The sequence below is a fragment of the Trachemys scripta genome, chromosome 2 (assembly GCF_013100865.1).
Source record: "Trachemys scripta elegans isolate TJP31775 chromosome 2, CAS_Tse_1.0, whole genome shotgun sequence".
Lineage (NCBI taxonomy): Eukaryota > Metazoa > Chordata > Testudines > Emydidae > Trachemys > Trachemys scripta.
In genome coordinates, this window is record NC_048299.1 from 19,209,903 (window position 1) to 19,227,084 (window position 17,182).

The 17,182-nt window shown below is 39.9% G+C and overlaps 1 protein-coding gene across 1 annotated transcript in view; it reads left to right on the forward strand.

Moving 5' to 3' along the window:
- The window catches only part of UBE3C (ubiquitin protein ligase E3C), a 172,590-nt gene that overhangs the window by 18,997 nt on the left and 136,411 nt on the right, over positions 1-17,182 (forward strand). Inside the window, exons 5-6 of the mRNA XM_034760009.1 lie at positions 5,273-5,388; positions 13,341-13,498. Coding sequence (XP_034615900.1) covers positions 5,273-5,388; positions 13,341-13,498 — 274 coding nt within the window. The remainder of the gene's footprint in view (positions 1-5,272; positions 5,389-13,340; positions 13,499-17,182) is intronic.

The window sequence follows — 17,182 nt, forward strand, 5'->3', positions numbered from 1 at the left end:
TTATTACTAATTGCTTCATTCAGCAGAAATAAGCGGGTGGCTGCAGAACAGGTTTAGTTATCCTTTTGATCCATTTGTTAGAAATGTTGCAGTTCTGTAGTCCTCTTTTTTTAATCCAGTTTCAAAGAGAGCCAGAGTTGGTGGATGTTGGTGGCTAGCTTTCTTCTTTGCACTTCCTATTGAACCCCAATTCAGATGTAATAGCACAAATCCACTTTTCATGTATATAATTACATATTAAAAATCAGTGGAAAGTTTGAGAAACCGTTGTGAATAGCAGCATAAACAATATACATAACTCATAAGAAAAAAAAATTACTTTCAAAATAAACCATCACTGTTTGAAAATATTGTAGCTGTTAGCATTGTTTTTTTGTTTTGTTTTTTCTTCTTCAGTTTTCTGTAGCTTCTTCTCTTTCCACAAGCTTTATGTGAAGTTGTTGAGTTTTCTGCAGTGACTGATAGGGATAGCTTGTCTCTGCAGAAGTCTAAATCCTGCAAGGAAGAAAGATTTAAATATAAAAGTAGACGAATATGAAACTATTGTGACAGTTTGAAAATTTAAAATATGTGAAGAATATGCTTTTTCCTTGTTGGAAGTCTAAAGCTTTTTCAGTTTCAACTTGTAAAGATGGGATGAACATTTCTCACATCTTAAAACTTTTCAAATGAGGAACCTCCTTCTTTCTCAGTGAAGAATATGCTACTACGTCTTAGTCTGTGTTTTGTAAAGTGCCTTGTGCATTTAGTGTGCCTGCATATGTACAAGATAATATATTAAAATGGTTCATTTATATAACAGTCTATATGGCATGTTACAAAACATAGACTAAGACAAGACATGGCTGCTTAGTCTGTTAGCCCAGCTCTGAGAATTTTAAAGGACTAATATAGATATTATTTTTATGCAACATTGAAAAGCAAGCTTCCCTTGCTACCAAGGAGTTAATCATGCTTTTCCCAGAGCACATTCTGCTGCCATTGATGATGCAGGTGCATATAATGAAGTAAGCAAAAGGTGGCTGTTTGCATGTGCTCCATTAAAACATAGGGTTTGAAAAATTCCCAGTTTTATCAAAGGAGAAAATCGATAGGAAAAGAGGTGTAATAGTCATGCAGATTGGGCAGTTGGGGGGGGGGGGGTGTTATAAACTAGTTGACGCTGTAATTCTACAAATTTACACAACTCTTCTGAAAGCCAAAATGTTCAGTAACAGGACCTTTTAACCAGTTCATACATTCTAGATTACAATATATTCCCTTTTATGTTGCATCACCCTACACACTGCTTTGTTTATATTCTTAGCTAAGAGGGATAGCCATTCCTGTTTTCCCAGTGGTTCACTAGTTATCCAATGTCTCACCTAATTGCATATGATGAAAGTGGTTAGCCCCAGGTCCAACAGGCAGCTGTCGCATTTCCTCAGCAATTTCTTTAACCCTGTCATTTCTAAATTAGTAAGTCCTAGTGTAGAGTTCATGACTGAATATTTGCCTAAAAGCTGACCACCTTAAAACTATACCTGAAAATCATTGCTTTTTCTACAGTCCTAGCTCACATGCTTTATCACCTTCTGCCTATGTTTTTCCCTACATTTATTACCTGAAAATTTTGCCTGTATAGGGGATCAGATAATACTTATTTTAAAAACTTGCTGCTAGACTATTTTTGATGTTAATAAGTGGTATTTCCACAAAATTTGTCAGTGTGTTCAAGGCATTCTCTTCTTATCCCAACAAATCGCTTAAGCAGCCATAATATCATTCATACCTCTTTCCTGTTGCAGCAGCCTCACTGCCATCTCATTCTATTCTACAGCTGTAGAACCTGAACTGTGAACCACATTTACTAATATATATAAATAATTAAAAATAGTCTATTTTAGGGGACTGGTAATTAACCCTGACCTTTTCAGATGACATCAAGGTGTTTCCTAGATTCAGAGAGGTTTAAGGCTAGAGGGATCATTAGATCATATAGTCTAACTTCCTGTATATCACAGGCCCTTAAATTTCACTCAGGTACCCTGTATTGAGCCCAATAATTCATGTTTGGCTAAAGCATGTCTTCTAGAAAGACATCCAGTCTTGATTTGAAGATATCAAAAGATGGAGAATCCACTACTTCCTTTGTTAGTTTGTGCCATTGGTTAATTGCCCTCACTGTTAAAAATCTCTGCCTTATTTCTCATTTGACTTTGTCTAGCCTCAGTTTTCAGCCACTGGTTCTTGTTATGCCTTTTTTGCTCAAATAAAGAGCCCTTTATTACCCAGTATTTTCTCCCTGTGAGGGTACTAATGCAGTGTAATCAAGTCTTGGAGATATTTCCCATTGAAAGAATAACCTAATTACATTAACTTCAGAGGAAATGAGTAATTAATAAAGACATCAAAGAAAATGCCTAAAACATTAAAAGAATCATAAAACTTTATCAGTAAATCCAGGCCAAGGAAAGAAAACAAGAAGAGAATTTCTAATTGTTGAGCACACTATTTGCCCTTGATATGTACTCTTATGTAGTCAGTTTTTTTGGATGGGGGGGGGGGGATATTATGATGCTTCACACAAAATACTTTACATTTGAGGAGTTAGGGAAGAATAGTAAACTATTTTATGCATATTTTTAAATGTTCTGTTAAATATTTGAAAAAAATTAAGCATTTTTAAATACTATACTTAAGATACTAGAGCAGTAAAGTGCTATAAACATGCATAACCAACGTAGGAGTGTGGAACAAAATTCCCCCCTCTCCCCCAAACTAGAAATTGGGATTGCCACATATGAGGTTCGTAAAAGAAACTTTTAAATGTAGTTTATCTCATTGTAGATACTGGGTCAAATTAAGGCAACTTGGGGCATACCAAGCAAACAACAATAAGGGGCCTGCCATTGTCCTGTCTCTACTTGGAGTGGTGATGGCAGGGCATCTCCCTCCCCTCTGAGAGGTGGGGTAGCATTATGGCGTGCTCTTCTCCTCCTCCTCTCCCAGCAGCAGGAGTGGCAGCAGGATTGGGGGGGAAGTACCTATCTCAGCAGTTGAGAGGTATCTGCTTGGATGGATGAGTCAGATTTGCTGCTGTCACAGATCCTAGCAAGCGCCTCTCATGGCTGATCACTAGGACTGCTGTGAGGGAAGTCCAAGCCTCTGCTGTTCTGGATCCCCAGGATGTGTCAAGCTTCTAGAATCTCAGCAGTCTGCATCATTGGGCCCTTCCTTGCCCTCTTTGGCACTTCCTTGGCACTGATTCTCAGTCTGTTCCCCTTCTCGGAAATGGAGCTTCTCAGCCAATCTGCCTTTAGCCCACAGGAGCAGCACTGACCCCTGAATGACCCCAATTACTTAAACACACCCCTCTGCGAGAATTCCTTCCCAAAGTTAGGAAGCTTTTGGTTCCAGTTTAATTCAAGGACATGCAGCATTGTGAAGCAGTTAACACACAAAGTCTTTATTTAAGCCCAGAAAGCCCAGGAGAGTACATATCGTACCAAAAATAAACATCTTAAACATCAGTGTCCCTCACTAGTTCACCCCTCTACTGTGAATCTTCGGAGAACCATCTGGGCAGTGGTGGAGCCAGGTTTTGCATCTGGGAGGTGCGGGAGGGTGGCGGAAAAGAGGGATGGGTCATTGCTGGTGGGGTGAAGAGCAAGCCTATCCCCACACTCACCTGGCAGCAGCGGCTCCTGTCCTGGAGGGCTGGGCCCAGCTCTCCACTCCACATGTTGCAACCTGTCACTTGGGGTTGCAGAGTAGCGTATTATTACGGAGCAGTGGCCAGGCCAAATTTGAGTGAGTGGCATTGTGACGTGCACCATGGCACAACATTAGGAGTGGGGAGCCAGGCCCAGCCTTGTGCAACAGGAAGCACTGCTGCTGTTTGAGTTCAGGGCGGGCTCACTCGTCAGCCCTGTATGAAAATTCGTGTCATACACGTACTTTTGTCAGTTGCATAATATGCTTGAAAAGGTGTCACATGTACATCAGTTAGTTCTGCCACTGCATTTAGGTCCAGGAAGGCAGGCAGGGAGTCCGCAGACTCACAAGGTGTTGCATGCTTAGTTGCTTCTCCGTCATGGACTGGAGAAAATGGCCCATGAGCACAACAGCTTCAATTCTTTTTAGAACCTTCAGTAATCTGTGTCAGGTGACACTCTTGCCAGGTTCCCCATTTTGAGCACAAAACCCTGCCAGGTGACTTTGTTGTCAAGGTGACTTGCCTCCTGCTAATCCAGTTCTTCAGGGCAGGGACCAGTCTTTTGTCTAGAATGTATAGATTTCCACTGTATGAATGTATAGATTGGGTACTTAGAATCAGCTACTCTCTGTATGTTTGTTTTTTCCACCAACCTTTGGAATCTCAACCCACCATGGAGAAACAGACCATAGAGAAGTCAAAAGGCTGCACGTTCAGAGTGGAGTTTGCAGACATATAGGGATCATAATCTCACACAGAATTAATAAATTGTACAGACATATTCCCAAATTGTCACAGCTGCGCTTTTCTCACAGAGTCAGTCTTCTGCAGCCATGGTGGCGGGACCTCCTTGAGTAGTGGGTCTCGGATGTATAGGGAAGCTTATAGAGTTATTGCTTCAGGCTGTCTGCAGACTCAGGCAGACACCACTAATTATAATCAGTTCTCATATTCAAGCTTTTCTTTGCAACATGAGGGCTAGAAACTACTTTTTAAATGAAAGAGTAGCAGCCGTGTTAGTCTGTAGCCGCAAAAAGAACAGGAGTACTTGTGGCACCTTAGAGACTAACAAATTTATTTGAGCATAAGCTTTCGTGGGCTACAGCCCAGTTCATGAAGTCATGTAGCCCACGAAAGCTTATGCTCAAATAAATTTGTTAGTCTCTAAGGTGCCACAAGAACTTCTGTTCTTTTTAAATGAAAGTTACCTTTTGACATGACTCCAGTAGCTGGAGACCCAGGCTTGGGTTTATTGTGCCAGTGGCTTAATCGAATCCTGATTAGAGAAATTTGTTATTGATTAATGACTTGTCACATTCTCATTAGATAATTCACAGTGCTAAACTACATCTCATTTTATAACTTACTGTAAAATGGTATGCCAAATGTAAAATGGTAGGCCAAAATATGATATACTCACTCATACCTTTCTCCATGAATTGGCTTTAATGGGACTTCTGGTAGAGTAAGGTGCTTTTTCAAAATGAATGGGGAAATCATGAGCAGCCCATAATGAATAACAGCATTCATTTTTACAGAGTTTTTGATCAAATCTGTGCGTTTTGCTTTTCCCAGATATGGATGTGTCAGAACTTAATTAAACAAAGTTCTCAGTTCGTTAAGCAGCTGGATGGTCCTGACAGACTTACTTGCTTATTCCAAATAAAAAGACTGTTGGGCCTATGTTGCAGGTAAATCTTTTTCTTTCTCCAACTAATATCTAAATGATGTTCAGAAAACATGTATTTATATCACAAGATAAAATATAGGAATTAAATGTGATTCTGTTTGTTTAGTAGAGAAGGTTTTTCATTTTTTTTTTTTTAAATTCATGTTAGATATACAGGCTCCAATAAAGGAAAAACTTTCCTATTCAGGACAGTAATTACACATGTGCTTATTTTCCATTGACTTCAAAATTAAGCATGTGCTTGAGGGCTGTCCACAATAGTGATGGATTTAAGCATGTGCTGAAGTATTTTCCTAAATTGGGGCCATTAGCAATAATTTCCAAATCAGAACATTTCCTCAGAACTAATGACTGTTTGGGAAGAGCTGAATGAATCCTACCAGTATCCCCACTTGGTCACAAAATGCCTTATACTAACATGTTTATTGCTGTTTTATGGCTAATATGGTTGTTTAAAATACTGTTTGCTCCCACTTTTATTTTGAATTTGGGGCACGACCTGCATGCATGTCATTGAGTTCAGCAATGTGATAATTGCAGATAGTGATGCTGAGAGTGCCTTCATAGGGCCACAGGAAGCAAAGTCTACTGGGACAGAGATAAGTAGCTGACCTGGATCTGGTAGAAGTAGCCCACTCTCTTCTTTGGAACCAAAAAGGTTATTCTTCACATTGATGTGATAACGGTAGCCAGCTCCCTTCTCCAAAGCTAAAAGGTCTTGTGAAGAGGATACTGTTTCCTGTTACCTTGGAGTGCAGAGCCAACAGTGGAACTAGACATGTAGATGTGTTTTGTCCTGTGGTCTCAATTCAGTTAATATTAAGGGCATTTCTAGATTATGAATGCCTAGTGCATTTGGATTTGATTAATTTTTCTATTCTTCTGGTAACTGTATACATACCATATACAAAGTGGATTATGACATCAAAACTCTGTAAACGAAAATACAGGGTATATTGGAACCTGGTTGTAGTTAAGACCTTTTCATTTCATGATATCACTGCACTAGAAGTGAAGTTTCACTGTAATTGGAATTGCAATTTACACTTTTAAAATTTGAAATAATTTGGGATATTCTTTCTACTTTAGAAATTAAGTTTCACTATATCAGAGTTCTGTATATTTTACTCTATAAAATATTTGTACTAAAGACAGCTAAAATGTTGTTGCAATATGGAACCAAAAAGGTTTTTGATACTAATGTATATTTTCAGATAACATCTGTATTTACATATCAGATGTTTCAGTTCTATCAATTTTCCTGGATTCAATATTTGTGTATATTTCTTGTACTTCTTAATGTGTCCCTTGATAATGTAAAGTCTACCATGGAAATAGAATTTAAAGAATACATTGTACTTCAGATTAGAAAGTAATGGGCTTATTTAAAACTGTTTATTTCCGTGTGAGAAAATTGCTCAGTGTAAATAGTTATGTATCGGTTTCTAATATTGACTCAGTAGGAAGGTTAGCTTAAACAAAAACAAAACCAGAAAATAAATTCATGTGACTTGATGCACCAAGATAAGTAATTATAAAGAAAAATAAAAGCTGATGTTGTCTGCATACATTTTCCCACTGTATTTCATAGAACAGGGGTGGGCAAACTTTTTGGCCCGAGGACCACATCTGGGAATAGAAATTGTATGGCGGGCCATGAGTACTCACAAAATTGGGGTTGGGGTGTGGGAGGGGCTGAGGACTCTGGTTGGAAGTGTGGGATTCAGGCCAGAAATGAGGAGTTCAGGGTGTGGGAGGGGGCTCCAGGCTGGCAGGGAGGTCGGGTGAGGTGACGGCTCCAGCTGGGGTGCGGGCTCTGGGATGGGGCTGGGGATGAGGAGTTTAGGGTGTAGGAGGGTGCTCCAGTCTGGGACCGAGGGGTTTGGAGGGTGGGAGGGGGATCAGGGCTAGGGCAGAGGGTTGGGGCACAGGGGGAGGCTCAGGGATGCCGGCTCCAGATGGCAATTACCTCAAGTGGCTCCCAGAAGCAGTGGCATGTCCCTTCTCTGGCTCCTACGTGGAGGCGCAGCCAGGTGGCTCTGCGCGCTGTCTCGTCCACAGGCACCGCCCCTGCAGCTCCCATTGGCCACGGTTCAGAGCGGACCCCACTGACTGCCCCTATGCATAGGATCCAGAGAAGGGACATATTTGCTGGGATGATTTAGTTGGGGATTGGTCCTGCTTTAACCAGGGGGGTTGACTAGATGATCTCCTGAGGTCCCTTCCAACCCTGATATTCTATGACATACTGCTGCTTCTGGGAGCCACGTGGAGTGCCCCCCCCCCCCCTGCTTCCTGGCTGGAGTGCCAGAGAGGGGCCATGCTACTGCTTCTGGGACCCGCATGAAGTGGCCCCTGACCCTGCTTCCCGGCTGGAGCGCTGGAGCTGGGCAAGCCCCAGTCTCCATTCCCCAGGCATCTCGAGGGCCGGATTAAAACGGCTGGTGGGCCGTATCCAGTCTGCGGGCTTGTAGTTTGCCCACCCCGTCATAGAATTGTAGGACTGGAAGGGACCTCAAGAGATCTTCTAGTCCAGTCCCTGCACTCAAAGCAGGACTAAGTATTATCTAGACCATTCCCTGACAGTTGTTTGTCTAACCTGTTCTTAAAAGCCTCCAATGACTGAGATTCCACAACATCCCTAGATAATTTGTTCCAGTGCCTAACTACTCTTAGACATTAGGAAAAACTTCCTAACTGTAACCTTAATCTCCCTGTGGAAATTTAAGCCCATTACTACTTCTCCTTAGCCACTAAGAACAGGACAACAATTTATCACCCTCTTCTTTATAACAACTTTTTACATACTTGAAGACTGTTATGTTCCCCCTCAGTTTTCTCTTCTCCAGAAAAAACAAACCCAATTTTTTCAGTCTTCCCTCATAGGTCATGTTTTCTAGACCTGTAATTCATTTTTGTTGCTCTCCTCTGAACTTTCTCCAATTTTGTTGACATCTTTCCTGAAATGTGGTGCCCAGCACTGGACACGATACTCCAGTTGAGGCCTAATCAACACAGAGTAGAGCGGCAGAATTACTTCTTGTGTCTTGGTTACAACATTCCTGCTAATACATCCCAGAATGATGTTAGCTTTTTTGAAACAGTGTTAAATTGTTAATTTTAGTTGGTGATCCACTACAACCCCCAGATCCCTTTCCGCAGTACTCCTTTGTAGGCAGTCATTTCTCGTTTGGTATATGTGCAAATGATTGTTCCTTCCTAAGTGGAGTACTTTGCATTTGTCCTTATTGAATTTCATCCTATTTACTTCAGACCATTTCTCCAGTTTGTTCAGATCATTTTGAATTTTAATCCTATCCTCCAAAGTACTTACAACCCCTCCTAGCTTGGTATTGTCCGTAAACTTCATAAGTGTATCCGCTATGCCATTATCTAAGGGCTGGTCCACACTAACCCCCCAGTTCGAACTAAGATACGCAACTTCAGCTACGTGAATATCTTAGTTCGAACCACAAGGTACTTACCGCGGGTCCACACGCGGCAGGCAGGCTCCCCTGTCGACTCCGCGTACTCCTCTCGCGGAGCAGGAGTACCGGTGTCGACGGCGAGCACTTCCGGGATCGATTTATCGCGTCTAGAGAAGACGCGATAAATCGATCCCAGAAGAGCGATTGCTTACCGCCGACCCCGGAGGTAAGTATAGACGTACCCTAAGTCATTGATCAAGATTTTGAACAGAACTGGACCTAGAACTGATCCCTGTGGGACCTCACTTGATATGCCCTACCCGGTTTGACTGTGAACCATTGATAACACTGGTCTACAATTTTTGAGAAGTCGTCTGCTTCAGAGATAAAATATGCTATTTATTATGTATTTTGGTGTGCTGAATTCAAATATGACAATTAAAACAATTGATTGGCTAATGTTTCTAAGATATTTAAGCTTTTACATTTTATGTCTATGTATATTGTGTAGATAGTAGAGTTTTAATCATAAATTGTAAACCTAGGTCTTTTCATGTGTTTATGGTTGCTTTACATGATAATATTTCACCTGTCCTGTTTATGTAACACTTTAAAAATCAGCAAAAGGGTTATATAAATAAAATTTATTTGAAACAAAAGGCAAAAAACTATTATGTACATAGTTTAGTCCTATTCAGTGTCTACTCGGCACCTCTTGGCTTGTCTCTTGTATTCATTAAATGGAGCATCTCTTGTCACTGTCCAGCAATAGTCTGCAAGCATTGATGGGCTCCATTTGCCCTGATAGTGTTTCTCCGTTGTTGCAATGTCCTGGTGAAATCGCTTGCCGTGCTTGTCGCTCACTGCTCTGCAGTTCGGTGGAAATTAATCTAGATGAGAGTGCAAAAAATGTATCTTTAGTGACATGTTGCAACCAAGGCTTTTGTATGCCTTGAGGAGGTTTTCCACCAACAACCTGTAGTTGTCTGCCTCGTTGTTTCCGAGAAAATTTATTGCCACTGACTGGAAGGCTTTCCATGCCGTCTTTTCCTTGCCACGCAGTGCATGGTCAAATGCATCATCTCGAAGAAGTTCACGAATCTGAGGACCAACAAAGACACCTTCCTTTATCTTAGCTTCACTTAACCTTGGAAATTTTCCACGGAGGTACTTGAAAGCTGCTTGTGTTTTGTCAATGGCCTTGACAAAGTTCTTCCTCAGGCCCAGCTTGATGTGTAAGCATGGTAACAAAATCTTCCTTGATTCAACAAGTGGTGGATGCTGTACACTTTTCCTCCCAGGCTCCAATGACTGTCGGAGTGGCCAATCTTCCTTGATGTAGTGGGAATCTCTTGCACGACTATCCCATTCGCAGAGAAAACAGCAGTACTTTGTGTATCCAGTCTGCAGACCAAGCAAGAGAGCAACAACCTTCAAATCGCCACAAAGCTGCCACTGATGTTGGTCATAGTTTATGCACCTCAAAAGTTGTTTCATGTTGTCACAGGTTTCCTTCATATGGACTGCATGACCAACTGGAATTGATGGCAAAACATTGCCATTATGCAGTAAAACAGCTTTAAGACTCGTCTTCGTTGAATCAATGAACAGTCTCCACTCATCTGGATCTTGAACGATGTTGAGGGCTGCCATCACACCATCGATGTTGTTGCAGGCTACAAGATCACTTTCCATGAAGAAGAATGAGACAAGATCCTTTTGACAGTCACAGAACGTGGAAACCCTAACATTACCTGCCAGGAGATTCCACTGCTGTAATCTGGAACCCAACAGCTCTGCCTTACTCTTGGGTAGTTCCAAATCCCTGACAAGGTCATTCAGTTCACCTTGTGTTATGAGGTGTGGTTCAGAGGAGGAAGATGGGAGAAAATGTGGGTCCTGTGACATTGATGGTTCAGGACCAGAAGTTTCATCCTCTTCCTCTTCCTCATCTGACTCAAGTGAGAATGATTCTGGTGCATCAGGAACCGGCAGTCCTTCTCCGTGGGGTACTGGGCGTATAGCTGATGGAATGTTTGGATAATGCACAGTCCGCTTTTTCTTCTTTGACACACCTTTCCCAACTGGAGGCACCATGGAGAAGTAACAATTGCTGGTATGATCTGTTGGCTCTCTCCAAATCATTGGCACTCCAAAAGGCATAGATTTCCTTTTCCTGTTCAACCACTGGCGAAGATTTGTTGCACAAGTGTTGCAGCATATGTGTGGGGCCCACCTCTTGTCCCGATCTCCAATTTTGCAGCCAAAATAAAAGTGATAGGCTTTCTTAACCATAGTGGTTATACTGCGCTTTTGTGATGCAAAAGTCACTTTACCACAAACATAGCAGAAGTTATCTGCACTGTTCACACAAGTACGAGGCATCTCTGCTCACTTTGGCTAAACAGAAATGTGTCCCTTTGCAAAATCAAACGCTGACAAATAAGCGAGCACGACACTGTATGATTTCTAGAGCTGATATAGGGCAATTTGTTCAGCAGAGTGATGTAAGCTTCATTACGATTGCATCATCCATGACTTCTAGGAATAACATGATGCAATTCATATCATGTATGACGCAGTACCAGCTTCAGATTGCATCATTCATTGTTTTGCCTAAAAAGCAAGTGCTGTCCAAACCCAGTCATAGATTTATTCATAGATCCAGTCAAAGATGTATTTTAGTCATTTCTGGTTGAAATTGAGATCCCTTCCCTTTATAACTCACTTATCCTCCGCCATTCCCAAGTCAAGGGTCGTATATACTGACCCAATAGCATATCTAGAAAACTAGAGCCAATCAACAATTTTAAGCATCATTTTCGTTCTCAGTGACCCAGAATTAGTAAAGTTTGACTACATTTATTTCAGAAGCATTTTGGCTGTAGAGCAGTGTAACTACTCTCTGGGAAAGGTTTTCCAACCAGTTATGCATCATTGGTATAGTAGTTCCATCTAGGTTGCATTTCCCCAGTTTGTTTATGAGAAGGTGATGGGAGACAGTATCAAAAGTCAGATCTACTGCTTCCCCCCCATCCAAAAGGCTTGTTACCCTGTCAGAGCTTTTAGGTTGGTTTGAGATGTTTTCTTCTTGATTCAAAGTGACACAGTCAATTAAAATCATCCTTTTTTTTTTCTGGACATTTTTTTAACTAGTGTGTTTACAAATGACACCTAAAATTACTATAAATTAAAGAGATTAGTGGAAATGTTTTTCTCTAATTTTTAGTTTATTTACTTTGTGCATTTCTCAGTATTTTGTGTATTCTTAGTGTCATTGATTCTTTGTATAGCCTATCATTTTCTCTTTGTTTGAATTGGCTTTTTACATAGCAAAAGAGGGATAGGAAAAGTAGAATTATAAAAATTGGCAGGGGATCTCTGGAGCAGGGATAGTAACAGAAATTACTTTTAATGCCTTTTTAATGGCTAGATTTCAAGTTGGCAGTGGCCCTATAAATTGTTGATTTTTTTTTTCACTCTAATATAGGTGTGTGTATATAATATAATAATCTATATAATACAAACTAGATTATATGGACCATAGGCTTCATTATTGTTCTGCGGCGTGAAACTCCATTTTTCCCATGGTAGAACTCAAAAGCTGATCCAACCCAGGTTTCTAAGGCTCTATTTCCTTCATTTTGGGGCTGTCCTTTTAACCTTTCCCTTCCTAATTTTCCTTGCCCGTATGCACCCCCACCCCATCATGGTGCCATATATTTATTCTCCACCATTTTTGTAGTTGCAGGTATTTGATGAATAGTTTAGCAAAGAAGTATAGAGAATAGAATGTCTGGCACTTTGTTCTGTAGCTGAGGACAGAGCTTTTGTCCGACATCTGACCGTCTTCAGCTGCCTCTTCAGAATCCCACACAGCTTAGTCCTGGCAGACCTGGCTTCATTTTCTGTGTTCATGTCATAACTGTTGGCAAATAGATACTCTGGACTTCTCTTCTGAGGAGTCTCATAATGATTGTGTCTGTCTAGTGAATGCAGCAGGCCACTAAACTTTGCAAGTCATTGAGGCCAAGAATTTAGCAAAGACGAACTGGATGTTTGTATGGAAAAGAAAAATATCGAGATTTGTTATAGTTAATACTGAAAAAAAGACTTCAGGAAAGAATAGAAAACCTTATGCTTCAGGGTTTAAACCAAGCTGTATTTGGAATTAGAATTACATGTTTGTGTGGGACAAGTTTATCCTACATCTTCTTGTTGCAGGGTTTCTTGTGCCTTCCCTGAAGCATCTGGTGCTGGCCACTGCCAAAGACAGGGTATTAAACTAGATGGACCATGAGTTTGATCTGGTTTGGCAATTCCGATGTTCCAGAGTTGTTGAAGCACTTGTCTTGTAAAGATAGTTGAAGTTCTGAGAATGTTTAGAATCCATTATGAATAAGATTATTTTTAAGGAAGATGTGAAAATCTTTGTAGCTCAATTTTTAAAAAGTATGCATGAATCTTAACTTAAATGGGAAAAACCTCTCATGTTAATTAATTGTGAATTTTATTTTATTTACAGGTTACTGCAAAACTGCAACGATGACAGTCTGAATGTTGCACTTCCTATGAGAATGCTTGAGGTATTTTCATCTGAGAATACGTATTTACCTGTTTTACAAGATGCCAACTATGTGGCATCAGTATTTGAACAAATTTTGCACTACATGGTTCAAAAAGGTCAGTAGCAGGAATATTAGAAGTTGTGGTAAAAACACAAACTTTAAACAAATGTGTAACTGCTGAAGGCCATGTTACTGAAACACATTGTATTTTGACAACAGACATTATGGTTAACATTAAGTAGTGCAGACACTGACCCATAGTTTTAATGAACATGTTTGTGAACAAAAAGTTACAGCTCAGTACTTGATTTCTTTGGAATCGTGTTTCTAAACTGTATATTTTACTAGGTTGCTAGTGCAATGTGTTTTACTATATGCTAATATTATATAGTGAATATGCTTCATTCCTCTAACTGCTGTTTTACATATGCGCAAATAACCTCCCCCCAAAACCCAAACTGCAGTTCTACTCTGAAAAATGACTTCGTAAAAATGTTACCTTCTTGTGCAACAGATAATCTCCCTTTATCTGCTAAATGGTGTTAAAGTGTTTGTTAATTTTTAACCCTGTTAGCACCATAGCACCAGCACAGCAAAGAGATAGTGAGCTAGGTTCTGTTTCCTTTGTTCCATCATCAATAGAGCTGTTTGCTAAGTTCCAGGCAGTTACACCTGTGCAAACCTGTTGAAAGCAAACGGATTGCATAGGTGTCACTGAGGGTGTAATTTGGCTTGTGGAACTTTTATTACTTGTGGGATGTGCAAGAAGGAAAGAATGCAGTTTGGCTTTCTGATCCTGGGTTGAGTTTGCCAGATTCATATCAAAGGGAAAGGAAAAACTTTTTCTTCTTAACTGATCATATTTGACCTGACAGCCATTTATAGGAAAAAACCACAGAACTCCAGGATGTCATTTCTACAGTCACTTCTTGGAATAGATCCATATCTTAAAGGTTTAAAACATACATAGTGGACTAAATCCTGCTCTTATTCTGGTACTGTTGATTTAGATGGAACTGCTACAGTCAGAAATTACTTTTTACCAGAGCATAATACAGTGTGAGTGAGATTGCAATACGTTAATTGGCTTGCCTAGAAGCTATTACAAATTTTCATAGTATGCTATTAAGAACACCATAATTTGTATCTTTGTTTAGCTCTTGTATAAAGTATTTTGGAAGCTGTCACCTCCATATAGTGGTGTTAGCTTGTTGTTACTACATAACATCTAGTTTTCAAAATTGATGTATGGGAATTTAAGTCTGGATAGGTTAAAAATCTAAGTCCATAAAATCTAGCTGTCTGTCTGATCATGGTACAAAAAGCAAAAATAGTAAGACTGCATGATAACTGCAGTTGTGCTGTCCTTTTAATCATACATGATACCCGAGTAATTGTACAAAACACTTTTGTGATCTTTGTTTATATCATTTTAAACTGTGTTTTGCACACAGTCCATCTTGCCTGTGCTTCTGAAAACTATTACCTTAGCTCCTGCATCCCCTGTACTTTCCATTTGTTATTTCCACCTCTTGTTACATCTTATCATATGGCCCCTACCCCAAAGAGCTTAACAGTTATTTATGATATGGTGTCCTAGCACAAAGGGCCTCTGATTTTTCATTGAAACCTCTAGGCACTACTGTAATACAAAATTGTTAATAATAACTCGAGTGAGCTAAGGCAAGTGGGATTTGGTCCAGGGGACACAAGAGCTGCTTAATGAAAAGAAATTGCACCATAAAAAGGGGAACAAAACAGTTTTCAGGGCTTGGCAAGTGATAAACAATATATTCACATTTAAAAATGAAGTTCAAAGGGTTGAAAACACACGGAAATCATTTTTAAATATTTATTTTTAATTATTCATAGCATCTGGAAAGGCCTGTAAAGGACACAGTAGTTATCTGTGAATGTTCTTATGTATTGAAATGCATGCGTGTATTGATTTAAATACTGGCTTTGGAGTAGAGTACAAATGAAACTTTTTATGCAGTGTTCCTCTGGAGGAGAGGTAGGTAAAGTATATCAGCCTTTTAGGCCTTGTCTTCACTAGGAAAAAGATGTATTTTTAACTCATGTTAGCGCATATTAGCTAATGTGTTAAAATCCTAATATAGACTAGGCAAGTTGTAGTTCTTCAAGTACTTGTCCATATATATTCTTCTGTTGGTGTGCATATGCCTTGTGCACTTGAGTTTGGATTCCTTTGGCCAACAGTCTTCCTTGGGGCCATGCCTGTGCCCTGACTGTCCTTGTGCCGCTCGCCTGAGAGGAAAAAGGACAGGTTACCCTCCATTCCTTTGCCAATATGAAATCCATGAGTTATGGGACTTCATAATAACAGGGAAAGAGGGTAGATCATGGAATATATATGGACAACATATTTCTAAGAGCAACAGTAACTGTAAGATAAAGTAACCATTAATTTTAACATGTAAGTTGGTAAGGGTAAAATTTAGAGGGGCCCTAGGTTTTACCTCACTCAAGTCATAGATGTTAGAGCTGCAGCTGCCTTGTCAGTACTAGAATCTCAATACGTGTTAATATGCATTAGCTACTGTGTTTAAAAATGCACCTTTTTCCTAGTGTACACATGGCCTTATAGTAAGAAAAAGTGTGTATGGCAATATAAAGGATTGTAACTTATAAAAATAAGAAACTGATTTCTGGAACTTCCAAACTCAAATCATTTTTACTGCTGAAATGCCCCTTCATTAGCCCTAGTATTAATAAATTGTAGGTATGTATGAAATCTAGATAACCTAGGGGCCATTTATCAAACTAAGGCAATTTAGAAGTAGTAATATCAATTTAAGTGAAATGTCAGCTACAGGGCAAGTTCAGTGCACATCCATATTTACAAGTGTACACTTGAGAAGAAGTGCTTCATTTGAGAAATACAATTAAAAGACAGACTATTTTAACCATACCCTCTTACTTAAAGTTGAACAAATGTTTTATAGTCTCCAACGAGTGAGCTTCAAATATACATTTCCAGTTTTGACAACAGTGAATGTTCTTTTCAGGAAATGGGTGCAACAAAGGATTCTTCATAAGAGTACTATGTTTACTGCACTTCACTTTCAGCTATTATGATGTGATGCTGTGCTGGCAGAGCAAGTTTAAACTCTCTCAGGTGTGGTTTTAAGAGGCAGTGCAAAGGATGGAAAAGTTAGTTCAACTTTTCGATGCCTTAGAAACCTTCCAAATATGCTTTTGTGATGTCTCTTGTTGTCATGGGCTGATTTTCACTGACTAGAGCAGGTAATTTGAATAGGATGGTTTTTATTATTGATGATAAAAGCATATGAGAACTGTAATATCTTTAGAAAATGTTTGAATCTGCGTGAGTTTCCAGATGCTCTACCCTTTTAAGTTCATTAAGCAAGAAGGATGGAATCATGAAATAGTCTTTGCATCTTATTGACATGGATGCTGTTCAGGTTACCTCCCAGCCACATCTTTGTGGCATAGTCAATGGAACATCATGTTATTATGCAAGAAATCCACAATTTAGGAACAATTTTCAATCCAGACTGGTGGAGGTCAGAAGTGTTTGTAGAATTGTGACACTCCTCCAACAGCAGGTATGTGTGTAGGATGTCATATGATACTCTGGAAGGCTTTGGATCTAGTGGGAGCCATTGATGGTGTCCAAAAGGCCAAAAAAACAGAAATGTGACAGGCGGATGAGTTCAGAGAAATAGGAGATCTAGTGTACTGTGTCTAGGTGGCAACTGCTTTAAAGAACCAGTTCAGCAGGAGCAGGTTATTTTTGAAAGTCAGGCTAATTCTG